Consider the following 19,401-nt stretch of genomic DNA (forward strand, 5'->3'; position numbering starts at 1 on the left):
CCCTTTCCCGTCTTAGTGCCACCAGTGGCCCATTTCCATGGGCTCTGAATGGAAAAGTGGAGAGTGCCAGTACTTTCCTCGGTCTTCCCTTCGTCTCCTTTGATGTGATTGTCCCTCCACTCCTCCCATCCATTTCACGGCTGTGGATGGATAGCAGAGGGCACCATGCAGTCTGGAGGCAGCCCTGTGTGAATCCGTGGTCAGTTTTTTGTTGGTTTTTTGTTGTTGGTTTTTTTTTTTTTTTTTTTTTGGTAACTGTCCTAAACCAGCAGGTGTTTGGAAATTAGGGAAAAAATTAAATTCTCACCAATGGTTGCTGTTACAGTTAAATCAATAAAGATCTTGAGTATCACCTTGCGTGTTATTTGAGTTTGTAAAATTTCAGGTGACCTCCCATTTGGAGGGCCTTGACTGGTGAGGTAGGTGGACCCAGACGGTCAGTCACTTCGCGTGTCTGTTCTCAGCATTCGTGGAGCACTTTCTTTGTCTATCTGGCCTTGTATATACAGCGAGTTGACGTGTCCCTTTCCTCAGCAGCTTGGTGGTGAACAGGTGCTTGGTGGAGCCGGACACGCCAGGGAAGGCCCTGTCCAGGAACCAGCCTCGCAGAAGCCCAAATAAGGACTTTTCCTCTTTCTGAAGAGGGCTGCCTGTGCCCCCAGGAGCACTTGTTAAGCATTCGTCCCATCTGGTCTTATACTAGGCTGTGCTGCATGAGCATCCGATTCCTTGCTATTACTAATCCAGGAAGTCTCCTATTAATACCGAGAGCAAGAACTCCTGTCGTGTTCTAGGTGTGACCAGAGGTCCGCAGAATAAAACGGTAGACTCGAGGAAACGTACTCCCGTTGGGACAGCGTAGAGTTTCGTTCACAGGCATCCGAGTGAGACAGCCTTGAATTCCAGGTGAGCTGCTTAGAGGCCTCATCCCTTCCAGCAGGATTCTCTGCTGTAGGCTAGGGTTAGGAACTACAACTTTCCGAGGTGGCTGTGAGGCTCAGCTAGGCTCATGGCAAGCGCTTAGCTTAGCTCAGGGCCTGCTTCGGCAGGAGTTCAGCAAAGGACTGGAGCTCAGGAAGGTTGGCGTGGCGACCAGAGGTAAGCCACTTGGGCCTCCTTTCCCTCAGGAGTGAGCCGAGTCTGGGCGTGGAGCCTGCAGCCACCGCCTAGCCCTGGACCTCTGGAAGGACTAAATCTTGAGGGGAAGGTGGGGCCAAACTATTTTGGTAGCACTTCACGCATCCTTTACTTTGTCCAAAGGCAGGTAGGATGTTAACTTCAAAGGCAACTTAAGGGGGCTTTGCCCCTAAGAATGGGAGACTGGAGAAGAAGGAGGCAAACCCCTAATGGTGCTACTGGAGTCACAACCACTTCCCACATCCTGTGTAGCCCATGCTTCTGCTCCTCTCCCTTTTCGTTGTCCTTCCTTTTCTCCACTCCCACGTGCCACTGGGTCCACCCGCTTCCCCAGCCAAGGAGAGCCAGGCATCCCATTTTCCCCACTCAGCTACCGGCTTAGCACTACTCCAAGTACGGTAGGCCTTTGGCTGGAGAGCAAGTTCAAATCCCTGTTCTGTAAAGCCCCTTCCTGGCCCCCAGGTTAGGGCTCTGTTCTTAGAGACAGTATTTCGTCTGGTTCAAAGCCTTACTGCAGGGCCCAGAGCATGAAGCAGTGTTTCTAGGCTTGACTCCAAGTGCCTCTGGCCAGGCAGCAGGGTGACCTACTGCGGACAGGCCCAGTGCTGAGCTCCCAGCAGGGGTCAGCAAAACGTAGTCCACTCCTCTGCCTCCATCTACGCGCCTTGTCCGTGAGGTTTGTTCGGAGTCCGTAAAGCTGCTAACTAAACACTCCCACAGGCTGTGGCCACAAATAGCTTGAACTTTTGCTCTCCGGGCCCTAGCCGTAGAAGAAATGTTGGGGACCTATCTAGTGAGGAAGATGCTCTAAAGCCTTAGGATGGGATTTTTCCCTCCCAAGAACTTCAGTCTGGTACCGAAATTGGGTCCAAACATTTGGTTCGAAAGGCCAGGCCTTGACCTAAAGGTAGGGGAACAAAAACCTCGCGATTCAGGACAGTGTCCCTGGGGTGGCTCCGGAGACCAGAGCTGAGTTCTTGACGCAGCCACTCCTAGCTGTGGTCAGGCCTCTAGGCCGCCGCGGTCTCTCGCTTAGGAAAGCAGTGGGATGAAAGCTGGCCTCGCGAGGCCTCCCCACCTCTACTGCTTTCTGAGTAGAACCCGATGCGGAATCCTACTGTGATTCGGAATTGTGGTGAGGGCTGGTCTATTTCCACTCCAAGGAATGCACAGCTCGATCAGCTTTGTTGCTGAATCAGGGCTTCGAGGTTTCTCAAGCCCAGGCCTGGCTTCAGCTTAGCCAGCCGATGCTTAGGCCAGGATTACTACCTTGACTCCACCAAGGCTGTGGCTGAGTCACGTCTAAAGTCAGGAGGGATTCCCACGCGGTGGGGATCATTCTGGAGCACAGGGGGACAGGCTTCTTGGGAAAGAGCAGCAGAACTACTGTCAACTCCCATCCCCGGTAAAACGCCCCCCCCCCCCATCCCTGCCAAGCAAACAAAAAGTCCGTTTTGGCAATGCTTAATGAATCAACTAAAAGAAAAACAGAATCGCTGCCTTTGGGGTCTTTTTATCCAAGAGGCAAAGACACGCTCTGTTGTTTTTGTGGGAGAGCTTCCTTTGAGAAAGCTTGGGTTCTTTCTGCTGTGCTGCTAGGCGGAGCCTGAAATTAAGCCAGACTTAGAACCCTGGGCTGATAAAGGTTGGATAAAGGGGGTACAGCAGGCCTCACACGTTGTAGAGGGGGATGGGGATGAGGCCCAGAGGACAGTCCAGGACCTCAGGCCTGTGGCGCTTCTGCACCCACTAACAGACGTTTTACAGGAGTGCATTAGGATCCATCCACTTTGATTTCACAGGAAGAGGTTGGGCAAGGAATTACTCGCCTGAGGTCACACGGCTTCTCAGTGGCTGAGCTGTGTGACCATAAGCCAAGTTCACCCGAGTCTTCGGCTACTTCACCCCTGCCGGATGGGAAGCTCCGGGGCCTCATTAACAGCACACAATGAGAGGCCAAAGTGAATTGTCACCAACTTTAATAGACTCGGATTGTGTCTGCCCGAGCAGGCTGACGGGGATGACTGAGGGCTCCACCACTATAGTCCAGGGTGGCCAGTTCAGAGTTCCTGCCTCTCCCTTCAAAGGCACCAGCTGGCCTAGGAGGATTTCACAATGGCTTTATTGTTTGTGCAACTCATTAGCAGAGACCCACTCCAGGGAGCCTCTGGACAAGGCCGACAGATTGCCACTGGCCAGCCTGAAAGATGCGGGGGCTCCCCTCAACCAGCCGGAGGCAATAAGAGCCAACTCTTTATTATTGTCTTTTAATTTATTTATTTTTTTATCTTTGAAGTAGGCTTCACGCCCAGCGTGGAGCCCAAAGTGGGGCTTGAACTCACAACCCTGAGATTAAGACCTGAGCTGAGATCAAGAGTAGGGCGCTTAGCCAAACCAACTTGAGCCACCCAGGCGCCCCTTGAGCCAACTGTTTTTAATTTAACACAGTGAACTCAATCTTGGCAGGGGTGGTCAAAGACCACTTTTGAGAATACATAAAAGGTATAGATAATCTGTCCCACCTCAAAAATGAATGCACGTATGCCCCAATGTTTGCATATAATTTCTGGGGGTTCACAGGTTAAAAAGTCAAAGAACCCTTTTCGCTAGTGCTTTTATTCACCACTGTCTCTTCAGTAAAGAGAAAACCCAAGAAGCCTGCTTCCAGAGGCTTTCCCTCTCTCCTGACAGCAGCAACCTTCCTTTACAGAGTGGGCTCCTTCCTCCTCACATCTGGCAGGCAGAGCAAACTTCCCCCCCACTCTCCTCATTGGGTTAGACGGCTATCGTGTCTTCTAGGACCTTCCCGAACCTTCTAGAACCTTCCCAGGGTACAGGCAAATCCAGCTCCCACCAGGATCTCCTCAAAGGCACCCACATTCTTCCACAATCATGTCTTTGTGATGGTCTAGAAGGACTCTGCCATTGTCCACGTACAGCATGCTCAATGGCTTGGTCTTCACCGGGGCACAGCACGTAGAAGGGACTCGGTGGGGCTGGTATCGTTTCAGCAGGCTCTGGCAGGGGGAAATAAGTTAAAGTCAGTTTCTGGGTACAAAAACAGAAAAAAATGGTTTTCATAAAGGAATCAGCCTGCTAACACATCATAAAGTCTGACATGCAAAGTCTAACTTTACAGGCTGTTTTAAAAAAAAAAAAAAAGGAGCTAAACAGAAGATTCTAAAAGCCGTCTCTGGGTAGAGCAGCAGCAAACTTAACATGTCCTTCTATTGTTCTAGCCTAGCGTGCCTACCAATTCCAAGAAACTCCTGGTTTAGTTCCAGAAACATGAAGCAAAAGCGAGTCATGTGGAAATTCTTGTGGGATTTGTTTTGTTGCCCAGAGAAGGGCGAATGGAGTCAATAGGAGAAAAGGTAACAATCCCTTGGCACTCTGGAACTGGGCCCTGTCCCTGTGGTCCAGCAAAGTCTTCAGATCCGAGTGTCACCCGCGAGTTGCCAGTTGGGACTATCTGGGTCTCTGCAGGCCCCCTTAATCATGCAGCAGGTAGGTTAGTGGCGAGAAGTCCCGGGAGAGGCTCAGGCCTCCGCCCAGGGAAGGTCCCACAGAGCTCCGACCCCACCAGTGCTTCCCTGGCATGAGCTCAGCTCACATACTCCCCAGAGGCTCTGAATCCAAATATTAGGGTCACGATGTTAGGCCCTCTTCTCTGTTTTCTCCCTCTCATTCTCCCTTTGCTTTCCTCCACCACCTTCTAGACCTTAGGCTGATGAGTGTGGCACCTGGGGGTAGCCTCAGGCCTTCTCTACTGCGAAGAAACCTCCTCTTTCAGGCAGCAAAAGTACAGTGGGTGGAAACAGTATTATGCCAACCATGGCCCCATAAATGTGGCCCCCATTTCATCAGTGAATCACAGACTTCTAGTAATGATAATACAACATCACACGTGCTGATTATCTGCCCACAGATGTACATGGGTATACGTATCGTCTCCTTGAACCCGACGACATTCCTGTGAAACACGGCATTGCCGTCCCCATTTCACAGGTGGTAAAACTGAGGCTCGAAGAGACTAAGCAATTTGGTCAGTATCACACAGCTAATCTGTAGGAATCAAATCCAGGTTTATTTCCAAAATCCAGATCCTGAACTCCCTTTCCTAGAAATCAGGGCCAAGGGGAAGCTGAGACCTAGTCTATACCCCGCCACCCCTAATTTTACGAAAAGACAAGGAAGAAGTCCTAAGGGAGGGAAGTGTTCGAGGTTACCCGGTGGGGCATGACTCCTCGTAGGCCCCTCTGAGGCTGGTGCCACAGGCCATCCCTATATCCCAGCACAGCAGCTGGCACACTGTTGGTGCTTGGATAAGTGAATGAATGAACAGCAATGGGATCGCAGAGCTCGAGTCCTGTCCCCCGATCCGGCAGTATGGCCACTTCTCCCGCAGAGCCCGCCGCCTCCCCTCCCCTGGCAGGGCTCCGCACCTGGATGTATGCGTGGTTGGTGGGATGGAACTCCTCCCCCACAGGGTTAGGACACTCGCCCTCACAACGGTAGGCGTTGTACTGCTTGGGGTAGATGATCCAGGAGCCCCATCCGATGAGGTTGAAGTCCACCTGGAACTTGACCTTCCGACACAGCTGGCTTCTGTCCGGCAAGTGGTGCCGGCGGTGCCTCCGGCCCCTCTCCTGGGAGAGCTGTCCCTCTCGGGCCCGCCAGGAGCTCTCCGCCTCCCACAGCAAGGTGGAGCCACCCAGCCGCCTCTGCTCCGGGGAGAGGTTGGAGTAGAGCACCAGGAGCGCACTGGCGACCGGCGGCACGGGAGGCCGCTGCGGACACTCTCTGGCCAAACGGGACGTCTGCTCGGCCAGCTCCCTAGGGTGCTTCAGCCACTTGGAGAGAGGCCTGGTCACCTCCAGGACCATGCTGCCTGAGGAAAAGGTCATCTGGGACAGAGGAACAGTGAACGAGTCCATCCGAAGACGCTCCCGGCAGTCGGCTGGGTCCTGCTCCGCATCCGGCTTTAGCTGGTGCAAAATCTCGATGGAGGGCAGCACGCCAGGGGGAAGGTCCACAGGGCCGGCCAGCTGCAGCCGGAGCTCGGCCCACACCAGATCCTCCGCTTGGCTCAGGAAGGAGAAGTCAAAAGCAAAGGTCCAGTTCTGCCCATCGGCGTGCACATCTGGGTGGGGAGAAACCAGGAAGGAAGCAGGGTGAGTGGGGGCCCCCTGTATGCTCCCCAGAGCTCATGTTGCAGCCTTCACCTGACAGGGACCCTCTCAATCCTCACCCCAACCCTACGAGTTCGGAATGTGGAGTCCATTTTAGTCCAATTCAAATCGAGGCTCAGAGAGGTTAAATTACCTGCACGAGGTGGCGGGGCCAAGAATTGACCCAGATTTGCCCAACCGCAAAGCCCACACTCCAAATCCCGGTTTTGCTGTTCCCGCTAAGACACCCCCCAGCCAGAGAACAGCTGGAGAACAGCGTTCTCCCTGCTCTTTGGCCAAACCCTGAGCTTTCTGACCTAAACCCTGGGCTTCCCCTCACCCTGTGACCCTGAGCTCCCCAGACTCCGTTTTCTCATTGGAAACGGTGGCCTGATTCACGGGCACGTGGAAAGGCCCCGAACCTTCTTGGGAGGCCCAGGCAACAGAAGCCCAAGGCCGGCCACCCTCTCCTCCACCTATTCCTAAAGATGGAGGCAGAAACTTCCGGGGTTTTTGACCTCACACATAGGGTTCTGTAGGCATTGTAAGCATGACTTTGCACTGACCTGGCAGTTTTCCAACCAGTGGGCTTTCCCATCTACCTGCAAGGTGCTCATCACCGCCCCCTGTCAGGTCATTCACACACCTGGGGCAGACACAGCCTGCACACACACAGCCCCCAGCCTGGCCCCAGCCCCCTCCCCAAGATGACAAAACCCAAAATGGATGAAACAGAATGGGGAAGCGTGTTCCGTTCATCTTAGTCCCGGACTAATTTGGCCCAATATCTGGGAATAGCATGTACGTGTGCATGCTAAAAGTGACCTTGAACTTGTTTCGAGCCCAGTTTCCTCTCCTTTGCAATGGGAATGGTCATGCCCTGCCCATCTCGGCCTCATCACAAGCTTTCATGGAAATAAAAAGGGTGGACCGTCTGTTGCTAAATAAAAGTCAGGGATTATTCATTCCTTAGAATAAAAACACTGACCCTTTTGCGAACAGATCTCAAGGGTAGTGACGATCTCCGATTTGGGTCCACTCTGGGCAGACCGCACGACAGTTTCCTTTTTTTATTGCCTCCTAGAGCATCTTTGGTGAGATGATGTAAGTGAATTTCCCTGAGAAATCCAGCCTGCATTATTATAAGGAAGCAGTTTCCAGCTTCAGCCTCCTGGCAGCTTCTCCGAGCCCATCCCCAGAGGCTCTTCACTTAATTTCCACTTCCCTCCTCATTAGCACCTGTAGGGGGCAATAACCCGCCCCTGGCTAGCAACTCTCCCTGGAGGTGTGGGGAGGAGGCCTGCATTACCCATTGCCCACTGCAGCACCCCCTAGCCACCTGGAGATTCCGTGGGACATGTAACAACTCCTGGCCACCTGCACCAGGAGTTAAAGACTTTTCATCTCAAGTATCCACCAATGGCCTTTTAGAGGAAGACATTCCAGCTCAGTGATCAAGAGCAGGGGCTCTCGTGCCTCCTGTGATGGTTCAAATCCTGCCACTTGCTGTTTAACACTGGGCAGGCTAGTTTCCTTCTCTGGGCCTCAGTTCCCCGCTTTGCAAAAGGGAGCCAGTGACAGTATCACCTCACAGAAGTGTTAGGATTCGCTGAGATAATGTGCAGAAAGTGTTTGGCCCAGCACAACCAACGTGCAATAGGTGTCAGCTGTCATCAACCACTTCCTTATTATTGCGGACGTCCAAGGTTAGAAACGAAGGTGTCCAGATAGGTAGTGAAAGACCTGGACAGAAGAGCAAAGTTAGCCATTACCAGGATGGACAATGTGTATGGAGCGCTCCTTCCCAGTGGGGCGGAGTCTCTGACTCCATGACCCCACCCCCAGCTAAGGGGTCCTTGGGACACAGTGCTGATAGGTTCTCTTAGATCGGTCTCCGGTTCTTGTTAGGATAGGGGTGCCTACTCTTTTGGGGGGTCACCGATGCTTGCTACAAGCCACGAATGCTCTCCCCAGGAAAGAAAGCATCTCCCACTTCTACAGCAAATGTGATTTGTTGGTATCAAGTATCAGGAAAGGGTTCGTGGACACCCTGAAACCTATCCACGCAACTCAACAGCATCGGCCACACAGGCCCCAGGGATATTCTTGACCCGCGTCCAATTCTAAAGAAGGAAGTGGTTGGGCCCATGCCCTGGGGGTCCCCTCACCCTCAAACAGGATGCTGAGGCCGAGTGAGGATTCCGGGCTCCGTAGGAAAGGAGGGTGTGGGTATGATGCTAAGTGTCCACTTCACATCATTACAAACTAGCAGTTAACTGCCACTCATTGCTTCCCGGGCCAAGCATTGTCTCTTTGAATCCTCCCCACCGTTCTCACGGTTTCGCAGATGAGAGAAAACTGAAGGTCGGAGCTGAGGCTGGCTCCACAGCCACAGACGAAGATGCAAACCCAGTTTGGTTAGACTCCAACACCCCGTTTCCCGCTTTACAGGTGCGGCGTGACAGATAAACCCAAGAGGGAAAGGAGCAGTTAAGACCATCCCTTCTCCACCCGCGTCCCTCCAGGCAGGCTCCTCTGGCTGCTTTCAAAAACTGAAACCAGTTCACAACACTGTGAATGTACTTAAAGTCACTGTACGTTTTAAAAACAGTAAAATGGTAGGTTTTGTCATGTATATTTTGCCGCATTCACACACAAATGAGGCAGAAGGAAAGCCAGCCCCCGGTTTTACAAAAGGGGAAACTAGTTCTGCAAGGGATACACCAGGAATTGGGAAGCAGGGTTTGAGGAAACTGAACCCAGTTTTCCAGTCTCCCAGACTCTCAAACCACCACGAACCTTCCGGAACTCTCCAGAAGGAGAGAGTGAACTGAAGAAGGGCACTCTCTGCCCCTTTGCCCAGCCTCCTCCCCACACCAGCTTTCCGGTAGAGGGACTGAGCAGAGCCCTCCAGTAATTTCCAAGCCCCTCAGGTTAGCCCCTCGGGTGTCCCTAAATCTGGCTGATCCCCAGATGACCCTTCAAGAGGGGTCATCGGCTGTCTGACCCCAGACGTGGCAGGCCAGGGAGCTAAGAGCCCCCACCCCCGCACCCGCGCCCGACCAAAGGGCTGGCGGGTGGCCAATTAGGTCAGATGATCGGATGTGGATTGCGCCCCAGCGTGGGGGAGGGCCGTCTGGCCCCAGCCGGCAGAGGGAGGCACAGGCCGGCGCAGGGCGGCAGGGGTCTGCCCCCGACCCCAGGAGTCAGGATGTGGATTGCATGGGGTAAGGGGACCCCGCGGAAGGGGTCCCTCCACTCAGCACCCACCTGTCCGTCCCGCCCGATGCCCAGAACGCCCTGCCCCGACTCCGAGGGTGAAACACCCGCGTCACCACGGTCGCTGAGCGTTTCCCCCAACCAAATCTAGGCCCCGAACCCGGTACTACTCGGGACACTGGCACCTTCCCGGCCTGGACTCGAGTCCCCAAGCCTGCTTCAGTTCCCGACTTCGGGGCACTCCACCTCTAGTGCCGTATCTCTGAATTAGAATCCCTGATGTTTGTTACGCGCTCGGTGCTGGGTTTCGAAGTTCGCGGTCAGCCTCCGGCATCCATTCACCCTGACGCGCGAAAAGAAATTCGACAGAACGTATGTAGCAATAATAACGACCACTTATTACCATGCCTGGTTTTGTGCTAAGCGTTTTATGTGCTTTGTCACCTGGCGCTCGCCACACTTTTATAAGGGAGGGACTGCTGTCCCCATTTCACGGAAGCGCAAACCGAGGCGCCCGGAGGTTACGTAGTTGAACAAGACCGCATCGTCGACTGGCGCAGTCGGGCTCCCACCCTCCAGCGCTGCGCTCTACCCACCCTAAACCAAGGCCCAGAACGCAGGGGTCTCCGCCCCGGGGCCCTTCCCGATGCCAGAATCCCCTCCACCCGCCGACCCTGCGCGCCGAGCCAGTGCCGACGCCGGTGCCACCCCAGACCTGGACCCCCGATGCTCCTCCCTCCCAGCGCAGAGCGCCCTCAGCGGCGGGGTCCCCAGCCCGGAGCCACCCTCCCGCAGCATTTCCCAGCGCCCTTCCGGAGTCCCAAGGCGCCCCCGGGGCTCGGCGGGGCTGTGCAACCTACCTTGCGCCTGCAGGCTGCGGATGATGTCCGCCCGGGGCAGCGGGTCGCGGTAGAGGCTCAGCATGTACGCTAGAGGGGACGGCGACGAGGGTTGCCCCCGCGTACGGAGGGGCGACGGGGCCACGGTCGCGGCGCCCGCCTGGAGCAGGGCCCACCAGGCGTGCAGGAAGAACCAGGGCAGACGGGGGGCTTGCATGGTGGGCTGGCTGGGGCCGGAGCGGCGCCTCCGCCCCTTTTATCCTGGGCCTTCGCTGCCGCCCCGCCCTCTCCCTCCTTCCCTGGGGGAAGCCTTGGGATCCTGTACCTCCCCCCCCCCCACCCCATCCAGGGGGGTGGCCCCCAGAGGGACCACCTGCTGCGGGAGGGCCAGACCTGAGCCTGGGAGGGAGGAGACCCGCTGAGCTAGAGGAGCCCTTAGGTCCCGCGACCCTCTAGTTTGCCGCGTTTGAGGACCCTGGCACTCTGCTACTTTAGATACTCCAGGCCATGTTTCTGAGGCCCTGGTAAACTCCTCACCCTCAAACTGGCAGGTCAGAATTGTGGCTTCCTTGCTCTGCCTTAACGTCGGATCCCTGCCCTTTCCTGTTTCTCCAAGCTCCAAATGGATGTCTGGCTCAACAGCAGCAGGTAGGGAATGACAGTGCATCCTGGAGGCTCTCAGGCCAGGTGAGGCCCCAGGCTGACCTGCGATGCTCCCCCCCCCCCCCCCCCCAGCCTGGCCAGGTGCAGCCTTCCGGGCCCTCACCCAGATGGCCTCCTGGAGCACTCCTGGCCTTAACTGGCAAGGCCTGTCTGGATGGCTCTGGGAAACCAGGGATGATGGTACTGGGAGTTGCTGGAACCAAGAAGGTGAGCTCCAGAGGAAGGCCCCTGGGGACCTGCCTCAGACAGGGATGGAAGTGTTCTCTAGAAGGCAAAGGGCACAAGTGACCAGGATGAAGGACACACTTCTCCATCAGAAAGGGGAAGTGTTTCAGCAGAAGCCGGAGCCCGGGGCATAGCTAACAGGGTGATCCCGGCCCCTGAGAGTGGAGCACGTGTGGTGGGCATCATCCCAGTGATTTCAGGAGAAAGGTGTGTCCTGTGTTGTCCATGGCCTGCAGTCCCTGTCTGGCCTGGCAGTTGCCCCCGGGGGACCCGGGTTTCAGCTCAGGACCTCTCACTTCCCTTTCTCTGGGCCCTGCTTTCCTCAGCTGCTTGGGAGTGATCCTCATGTGGCCTCCCTTCCGGGTGCCGTCACATCAGAGCTGGAACTACCTGTAAAGAAATATAAATCCCTGCCCCTTGTCAGGCCCCAGCTGTTTCCCTCAGCACAGGAGGGCTCCTCCTCCCCACGTCCTTTCTTAGCCTGGGCGACATTTACTGAAATGCTCTGTGCTGGGCCCACGTCCAGGCCTTTCACAGGACGCTCCACAGGCTCGGCCCGGAGCAGGTACAGACAGTGGGAGGAAGCCCAGCAGGTTCAGCTGGGAGCTCCAAACTTGGGGGGTGGGGGGGGAGGCAGGTAGCTGGGGTGGAGCTGGTCCACCCAGCAGGAAGGAACCTCACTGTCACCGGGAAGAGAGTGGGGGAGGGGCGGGGACAGCGAGGGGGAGCGGCAAACCATGGGACCTAGACAGTCTGCTCTACCAGCAGCTTTTAGTTCCGTAAAGCTAAGGACCGCCTTGTTTGTTGTGTTTTCACCATTGTACACATTACAGTTGGGATCCCCTTCGCTAAATGAGTAAATCAGGGAATGGCACTGTGTCCGGACTTGCCCGAAGACAAGTGTCACCCGGCGTGTTTGTTAAACTATTGACTCCTGACCTCTAGAATTAGAATTTGGGGAGAGGACTTGGCCATCTACATATTTAACAAGCACCCCATGATCCTTACCAGACAACCTTGAGAACCTGGGTGGCCTGGAGTTCTCGTCACAGTTTGGACCCCCGCTCCCTGCGTTCAGGTTCCTCATCTATAAAACATTACTGGAGATCCTCCTTCCATACGGATTAAATGAAACCATTGTGAAAGTGCCTTGCGGACTCCAAACCCTGGTGTATTTGTAAATCCTTATGTGTGTGGATATTATTATGCTCCCTGGCTGTCATTCAAATTTCCCAGCGTGGGAGCTTGCCGGTTCTGGATTGTTGGTCCCAGCCCTCGAATCAGACCCTTCCCCAGAGGCAGAAGGCAACCCTCCTGCGGGTTGTGAATATACAGATTAAAAAAACAATGACAGATTGTGGTTAGTGCAAGGGAAACCCCTGACAAGGACATGGGAACCAAGAATGGCAACACAGGGGAGGGCCTATAGCTAGACAGAGGTACAGGAATCAGCCTCCCCCAAATCCAGAGCTCCCCAGTCCCCACGTGACCTAGAATCCAGGTGGTCCCTGTTTCAACAGGGACATTCAGCAGTCTTTACCCACCAAGGTTGGGAAAGGAACAACAAGGAAGATACATCTACTTCTCATAGTGGACCAGGAGCTCCTTGAAATTAAAGAGAACGCTTTATTCATCCTGTGTCCCTTGCACTACGTGACACATGGGAGGTCCTCGATAAACCTTTTAGCTAAAGTGAATGATTACAGCAACAGCTAACATTTATTGAGTGCGCAGAGCACTTGGCACTCTGCTAATCACTGAGCTGATTTTATCATCGCCCCCACTTCAGAGATGAGAAAACAGAGGCTCAGAAGAAACATGGTAATTGGCTCAAGGCCACAAATTTACAGGTGGGAACAGCCAGTACGTGAAGGGCAGGTCTCTGCTTATCACCTAAACCGGTGCTGTGAGCCTTACTGCTTCCCCGTAGATGAGAGGGTGAACGTGTGCCTTGTACTAGGACTTAAAAAACTCTCAGTCTTACCTTTCCCAGGGTCCAGGAGCGGCAGACAGAGCTCCTTCCTGATGTGTATTGGCCCAGAGCCACGTAGGGGCCTGGAATCGCTCTCTGACCAGCAAGAGCCACTCTGTCAAAGCCCATCCGTCACGGATCTTTCTGCAGCTCCGGCACCCCAGAAGAAACCGAAACTGTCACCTCTTCAGGACAAAGGCTAACGGTCCTCCTTCTCATTTTTAAAGGGTATTTGTCCGTCCAGGATCTGTTTCCTGCAGGAAGGACCAGAACTGCCCTCTTCCCAGGCGGGGAATGACACCTTCTCGCTTCCCCTGCCCCAGACGGACTGGCCGACGGATTACCTGACCTGGGAGATAACCTCTCAGGGTCGTTCCAGCTGCCTGGAGGAGGGAGAGCAAAGTCCCTCGTGATTCTTGAATGCTTTCCATCAGGCTGTTCCACACCCTTCCTCTACATGAGTAACATATGTGGCATGGTTAAGTGCTGGGCCGTGAGGTCAGGCTGCCAGGAGGCAGAGTCGGGATCCCTCTCTGTCACGATCTGAGTGTATTAGACCAGTCACTGACCATCTTGAAGCTTCTGCTTCCTCGGCTATGAAATGGAGATACAGGATAGGTAGTATCTCCTTGACAGGAATGTTGTAAGTAGTAAACGTGAGTAAAGCGCATAGTGCCGCTAGCATCTGGCAGTTTGTGGATTCATTCGTTGAACAAACCTGCTTTTCTTCCAGTGAGTCTCCAGCAGGTTAACTGCAAAAGCTAGATTTTCTCGGGGGGCTAGGCAAGAAGGCATTTCAGTTCTGCACATATTTAATGAGCATTTCCTGTGTGCCAGTGTGACATTGGCTATCTTACTTTCCCAGCACACCTCTGCATTTCATGTGCCCTTTTTTCTGCATGCATGTTTCCATCGTATCCCCCTGGTGAACTGCTTAATTACCAACACACCTCTTAAAACTCCCTTCCTCGAGATGTCTGGGTGGCTCAGTCGGTTAAGCATCTGACCTTGGCTTAGGTCATGATCTCACAGTTCTTGGGTTCAAGCCCCGCGTCGGGCTCTGTGCTGACAGCTCAGAGCCTGGAGCCTGCTTTGGATTGTTTCCTCTCTCTCTCTTTGTCTCTCACGCTTTGTCTCTCTCTCCAAAATAAATAGTAAACAATTAAAAAATTTTTTTTCGAAAGCCCCTTCCTCTGCAGACCTCTCACCAACTCCCCAGCAATTGAGCAGAGGACACTTCTGAGTATGGCACTGATAGATCAGTTGCCCAAATTCTCTTCAGTGGCTGCCACTGGACTGTGAATTCCCAAGAAGCAGGGATGGCTCCTGACTCACTTCTCCTGAGGCGCTAGCCGCTGGTTCATGGCTGAACTTTGCTTGCTGTGATTTGCGGCATAGATGAATGAATCCAACAGTGGAAATGGTGGCTCTAAACACAGGCTCTTGGCTTCCACTGTGGCTCTCTGTGATCTGGAGATAGAGACCCCGCCCTCCCCGCCCCCACAATGCCCTTGTTCCCCAAATGCACTCCAGCCCCATGGAAATACCGACCCTTCCCCCAAAGTACAAAGCCATTCTTCCTCAGTCCAGAGTAATTTTGCCCCTTCTTCATTCACACAAGACACTCCTGTTTATCCCAGTGTCCAGCTTAACGGTTTCCTCTTCCACAAGGGCCTTCTTACGTGGTCTCTCTCCCCCTGCAGGCTCTGATCCGAGCCATTCTCTGTTGAAGGTTGAGGTCCTCGAGCCCTTAGGAGTTTTCCACCAGGGAGCCTGCTGCCTGGCTCACTTTGCATTCTTCATCCTTAGCAAAGGGTTTGGCGCTAAGTGGACGTTACAAACCATGCCTGTGGCCAGCCTTGGCTTATAGCACTCTTTTGTCTACTCCCAACAATGTTTCGCAACGTTTTTATTTAAATCGCCAACACAAAAAAATGCTTTAGATTTTGAATAAAATAGTTTTGCCTCTTTTTAAAGTAATCTGTACACCCAACGTGGGGCTCAAACTCACACCCCTGAGATCAAAAGTCTCATGCTCTACCGACCAAGCCAGCCAGGTGCCCCTGAATAAAATAGTTTTATTTCATCATTTGAGAAATGGAAAGGTCTTGACCCTCATTTCAACGTGGCAAGTGTTCCCTAAAGCTGAATAGTAGCTGCTTTCTTTAGGCAGGGTCTCTACACGCCACAGTCCCCAGCTCTCCTTAACATGCTATACCCATCTGCCCGGCCCCCAGGACATAGGAGTTTGAGACCCCTGCTGTAGGTTGCATGAGAAAAAGACACTCTGGAATCAGTTAGGAAACACGGACTCGGGAGTTTTCTCCACAGGGACTAAGCCACAGACTGTGGGTACCCGGCCCAGGCTGGATAAGCTAGAAATAATCTATTATTTAGTAAGTGCTTACCATAATGTGCTTGCATTATCTAATTTACCCTTCCTATCCCTGTGAAGCAGACTGGATATTTACTCCCATTTCACAGGTGAAGAAACTGACATGGAGCTTGCTCAGGACCGAACGCCTAGCAAGTGGTAAAGCTGTGCTGGACCCTAAGTTATTCTGATCCTGGAAGTGATATTGGACACGACCACACCCAACACAGTCATTTCCTAGCCCCCTTGCACAGAGAGGCCTCTCCCTGCTTACCCCATCTCAGCTGACCTCCTGCACTCTGTCATGTCACCATGTTCCTTTCTTCCGTGCTCAGAAATTGATTTGTTCGGTGCTGTTCATTTTTGTCTGTTCCCTCCCGCTCTGGGCGTTAAGCCAGATCCACTGTCTGTTCAGTTCACCACTGAACCCCCGGGCTTGGCACAGTTCTGACACATGGAAGTGCTCAGTACATATTTATTGAGTGAATACATTGAAGCCAGTCCCTGGACTGGGGGGCACACAGGTAAGATGGCAAGGATGGGGAGACACTGCTTGATCCAGTGGCCACAGGTAAGCCCCACAGGTCACCAGCTTCCTCTGGTTCCAAGTTCGTCCATCTCACTGTCCTCAGCACGTGGTGGTGGTGGGGGATCATAGTAGATGTTCAATAAATGCTCAGTATCCCTCTCTTAGCATGCTGATGTTTTACATCAGCAACAGAATGCCTCCCTCCTTAGCGCTCCTGGCTCCTTAGGGCCACGATTCATGTTAGGGAGTCCTGTATGCCACCCTCTCACTTCCATTCTGGCTCCGGATCCTTTCACGAGCTGCGTGATCTGAGTAAGGCTGGCATCACCCTCGTAGAGGGGGACCAGCCTGACATAGTACAGCTGGTAGGGGCCAGGCCTGTCTGACTCGGAGTCTCATGCTCCCTCCAGCCCCGGCGCTCCTTCCCAACCCCTCCTGGGTAGAGCCCAGTCTCAACTTGTGCTTCCCACAGGGTCAGGAGGTGAAGGCTCAGCCCGCCCTGGGAAACAAACAAAGAGACCACCAGGAGGATCCCTCTCCTCCCACTGGGAAGCTTCTCAGAGATTCCCATAGCCCAGCCAGCCACCCCTGCCTCCTGCCTCCCACCTCCCTATGTCCTCCCACTGAGACTCACTGGTGCTGAAATTGGGCTGGAGTTGGAGGACACAACCTAGGCTGGGGCTGGAGAGCCTGTGCGAGTGTGTGTGTGTGTGTGTGTGTGTGTGTGTAGGGCAAGGAAAAGAATCAGAACTAAGGGCAAGCACTCAAGGGAGCACATACTGTGGGAATAAGGAGTGCTTAGGGAGTGCCCCCCGGGTGCCAGGCATGGGCTACGCTGAGAGATCTATGTGCACTACGACTTGGGGTCTCCCTAAACTGATCGCAGTAATCCCCTGGAGCACTTAGTAAAGATACAGGGAGCCCCAAGAGTCAGGGTGCACTTTTAGTGCTCTCTGAAATGTTAACCACATCAAAAGCATAAATGATAGAAACTTACAAAAACCATCCGTTGATAAGTGTAATCATTTAAATTCCTCTTGTACTTATTTGGTTTCGTGAATTTTTAATAAGACATTTTAAATTTAATTTTGTCGTTTCAGTCAACATTTGCTATCTTCCAAAAAACACAAAATGAAAATTTCATTATTTGAAATTGAAAACACCCCAAATGTCCATCAGTGGGTGACTGGGTAAACAGATTGTAGCGTATCTGTACATTGGAATGCTACTTGACAATTAACTGTTGAAACAGGCAATGAGGATGGCCCTCAAAATAATGATGCTGACTTAAAGAAGCCAGACAAAAGATGGTGTATACTGTTTGATTCCATTTCTGTCCCATTAAAAAAAATTTTTTAACGTTTATTTATTTTTGAGACAGAGAGAGATAGAGAATGAACGGGGGAGGGTCAGAGAGAGGGAGACACAGAATCTGAAACAGGCTCCAGGCTCTGAGCTGTCAGCACAGAGCCCGACGTGGGGCTCGAACTCACGGACCGCGAGATCATGACCCGAGCCGAAGTCGGCCACTTAACCGACTGAGCCACCCAGGCGCCCCATTTCTGTCCCATTTTAGAAAATGCAAACTTGTGGTTGCAGAGAAGCGGTGCAGAATGTGGCTCAGGGGTTGTCTAGGAGGAGAGGAGAGACGGAGAAATTACAAAGGGGCACAAGGGAACTTGTGGGCGTGATAAATACATTCAGTGTCTTGATTGTAGGGATGGTTGTGTAGTATGTCAAAGCTTACCGAAATGCACACTTCAAATATTTGCAGCTGTTGTGTATCAATCATACCTTACTACAGTTGTAACAATGGGGGCAGCTGGCTGGTTCAGTCACCAGAGCATGTGACTCTCGATCTCCGGGTTGTAAGTTCGAGCTCCACGTTGGGTGTAGAGATTACTTAAGAAAATATTTTAAAAAAGGAAAATACGGTTGTGACGATGGACGCAAACATAATAAACCTTTGAAATATGAACATTATTATTCAAAATCCGTAAGACTAACTACACATAAAAGAAAATTAAGCTGCAACGTTCTTTGTAAAGTTGTAGCATTTATGGTTCTGGAATAGAAGTGTATGTAACAGACTATACTTCCGCTAAAGCTTAAAAGGGCACTAAGACTTTTGGAACATCAAAGTCCGCCAGCTCTATAGACTCACTTGGCGAGTCTTAATAAGTGAGACGGAAAACAGCACCATTTATTTCATTGTCTTTTTTTTTTTCTTTCTCTCTCTTCTGTCTTTCCAGAAACCCACAAGCGTGGCGCTGCTGTCGGCTTTCTCTACAATTGAGGGGTCTGAGGCTCAGAGGGGCTGGGGGCATTGTCGTTAAAAGCAGTGCTGGGATCCCGGTCCCGGGAAGTCTGACGTCAAAGCCTGCGCTTGGGGTAACTCAGGCAGGGTGGGGGGAATTGTATTTCCAAACTCCACCAAGCCCTGTGCCCCGTTAGCTGCTGACCACAAGGCTGGCCAAATCCCAGGCTGGTGCCTCCCCCACTCACATCAAAGGGCCCCAGACTTCAAAGGCAAGTTGAGGGGAGATGCACATACCTGGCTTTCCCAGGAGAGCCCAGGAGAGCTAATATGATTAACCAGAGACCCAATGGAGCAGGAAGAGTCTTCACGGAGCAGATAATTCAATGGAAGGAACTCGAAAACATTCTCACCCACCACCCACCCTCAGCATCTTTCGTTCTGTGGCTACTAACACTCTAGACACCTGGGAATTAGGGGTGAGGTGGGGGCTATACCAAAGGTGTGTCCATTCCACAGACGGAAAAACATGCTGGAAACCAATTGTTTACCAATTTTGTGCCAGGCATAGTGCTGAGTGTTTTGGACACATGCCTCACATTATATTCTGTAAGTGTAATTATTCCCATTTTACTGATGGAAAAACTGAGGCTTGGATGGCTTAAACACTTGCCCAAGTTCAAGTCGGTACTAAGCAGCTGAGCTGGTATTGGGGTCCAGGTCCATTTTGACGCTAGCGGTCATTCTCTATCCTATCATTTGGAAGAGGACAAAGAGCTAAGACCCCAGGTCTTAGCTTCCCTCCGGTGTCTTTCCTTCCGGTCTTTCCTTCACTCCGGTGCGAGGGCGACAGACACAGGAGGTGGCACTGTGCCTGACTGCCCACTCACCACATTCGCATCTTTGGGGGACAGGGACTGGGTAATCGTCCCCACGATTTGAGATGTTATAAATCTATAAGACCCCTCACATCCCCACCCCATCCCTTGGCTCCCCTTGTCCGTCCTCCCTGAGG

General features: G+C 52.9%; 1 protein-coding gene and 1 non-coding gene across 2 annotated transcripts; both read right to left on the reverse strand.

The window, feature by feature from the left end:
* Positions 1 to 3,454: 3,454 nt before the first annotated feature.
* NODAL (nodal growth differentiation factor) lies at positions 3,455 to 10,583 on the reverse strand. Its single transcript, XM_025918417.2, has 3 exons — positions 10,388 to 10,583; positions 5,583 to 6,280; positions 3,455 to 4,154 (listed from the first exon to the last, which is right to left on the reverse strand). The coding sequence occupies exons 1-3, from the start codon at positions 10,581 to 10,583 to the stop codon at positions 4,002 to 4,004; spliced, it is 1,047 nt and encodes a 348-aa protein (XP_025774202.2). The 3' UTR covers positions 3,455 to 4,001.
* A 4,629-nt stretch (positions 10,584 to 15,212) lies between these two features.
* On the reverse strand, positions 15,213 to 15,285 carry TRNAK-UUU (transfer RNA lysine (anticodon UUU)). Its single transcript has one exon. It is a non-coding gene; the product is annotated as a tRNA-Lys (tRNA).
* Positions 15,286 to 19,401: the final 4,116 nt, after the last annotated feature.

Source organism: Puma concolor, chromosome D2, assembly GCF_028749965.1.
Source record: "Puma concolor isolate L17-30 chromosome D2, mPumCon1.1.hap2, whole genome shotgun sequence".
Taxonomy (NCBI): Eukaryota; Metazoa; Chordata; class Mammalia; order Carnivora; family Felidae; genus Puma; species Puma concolor.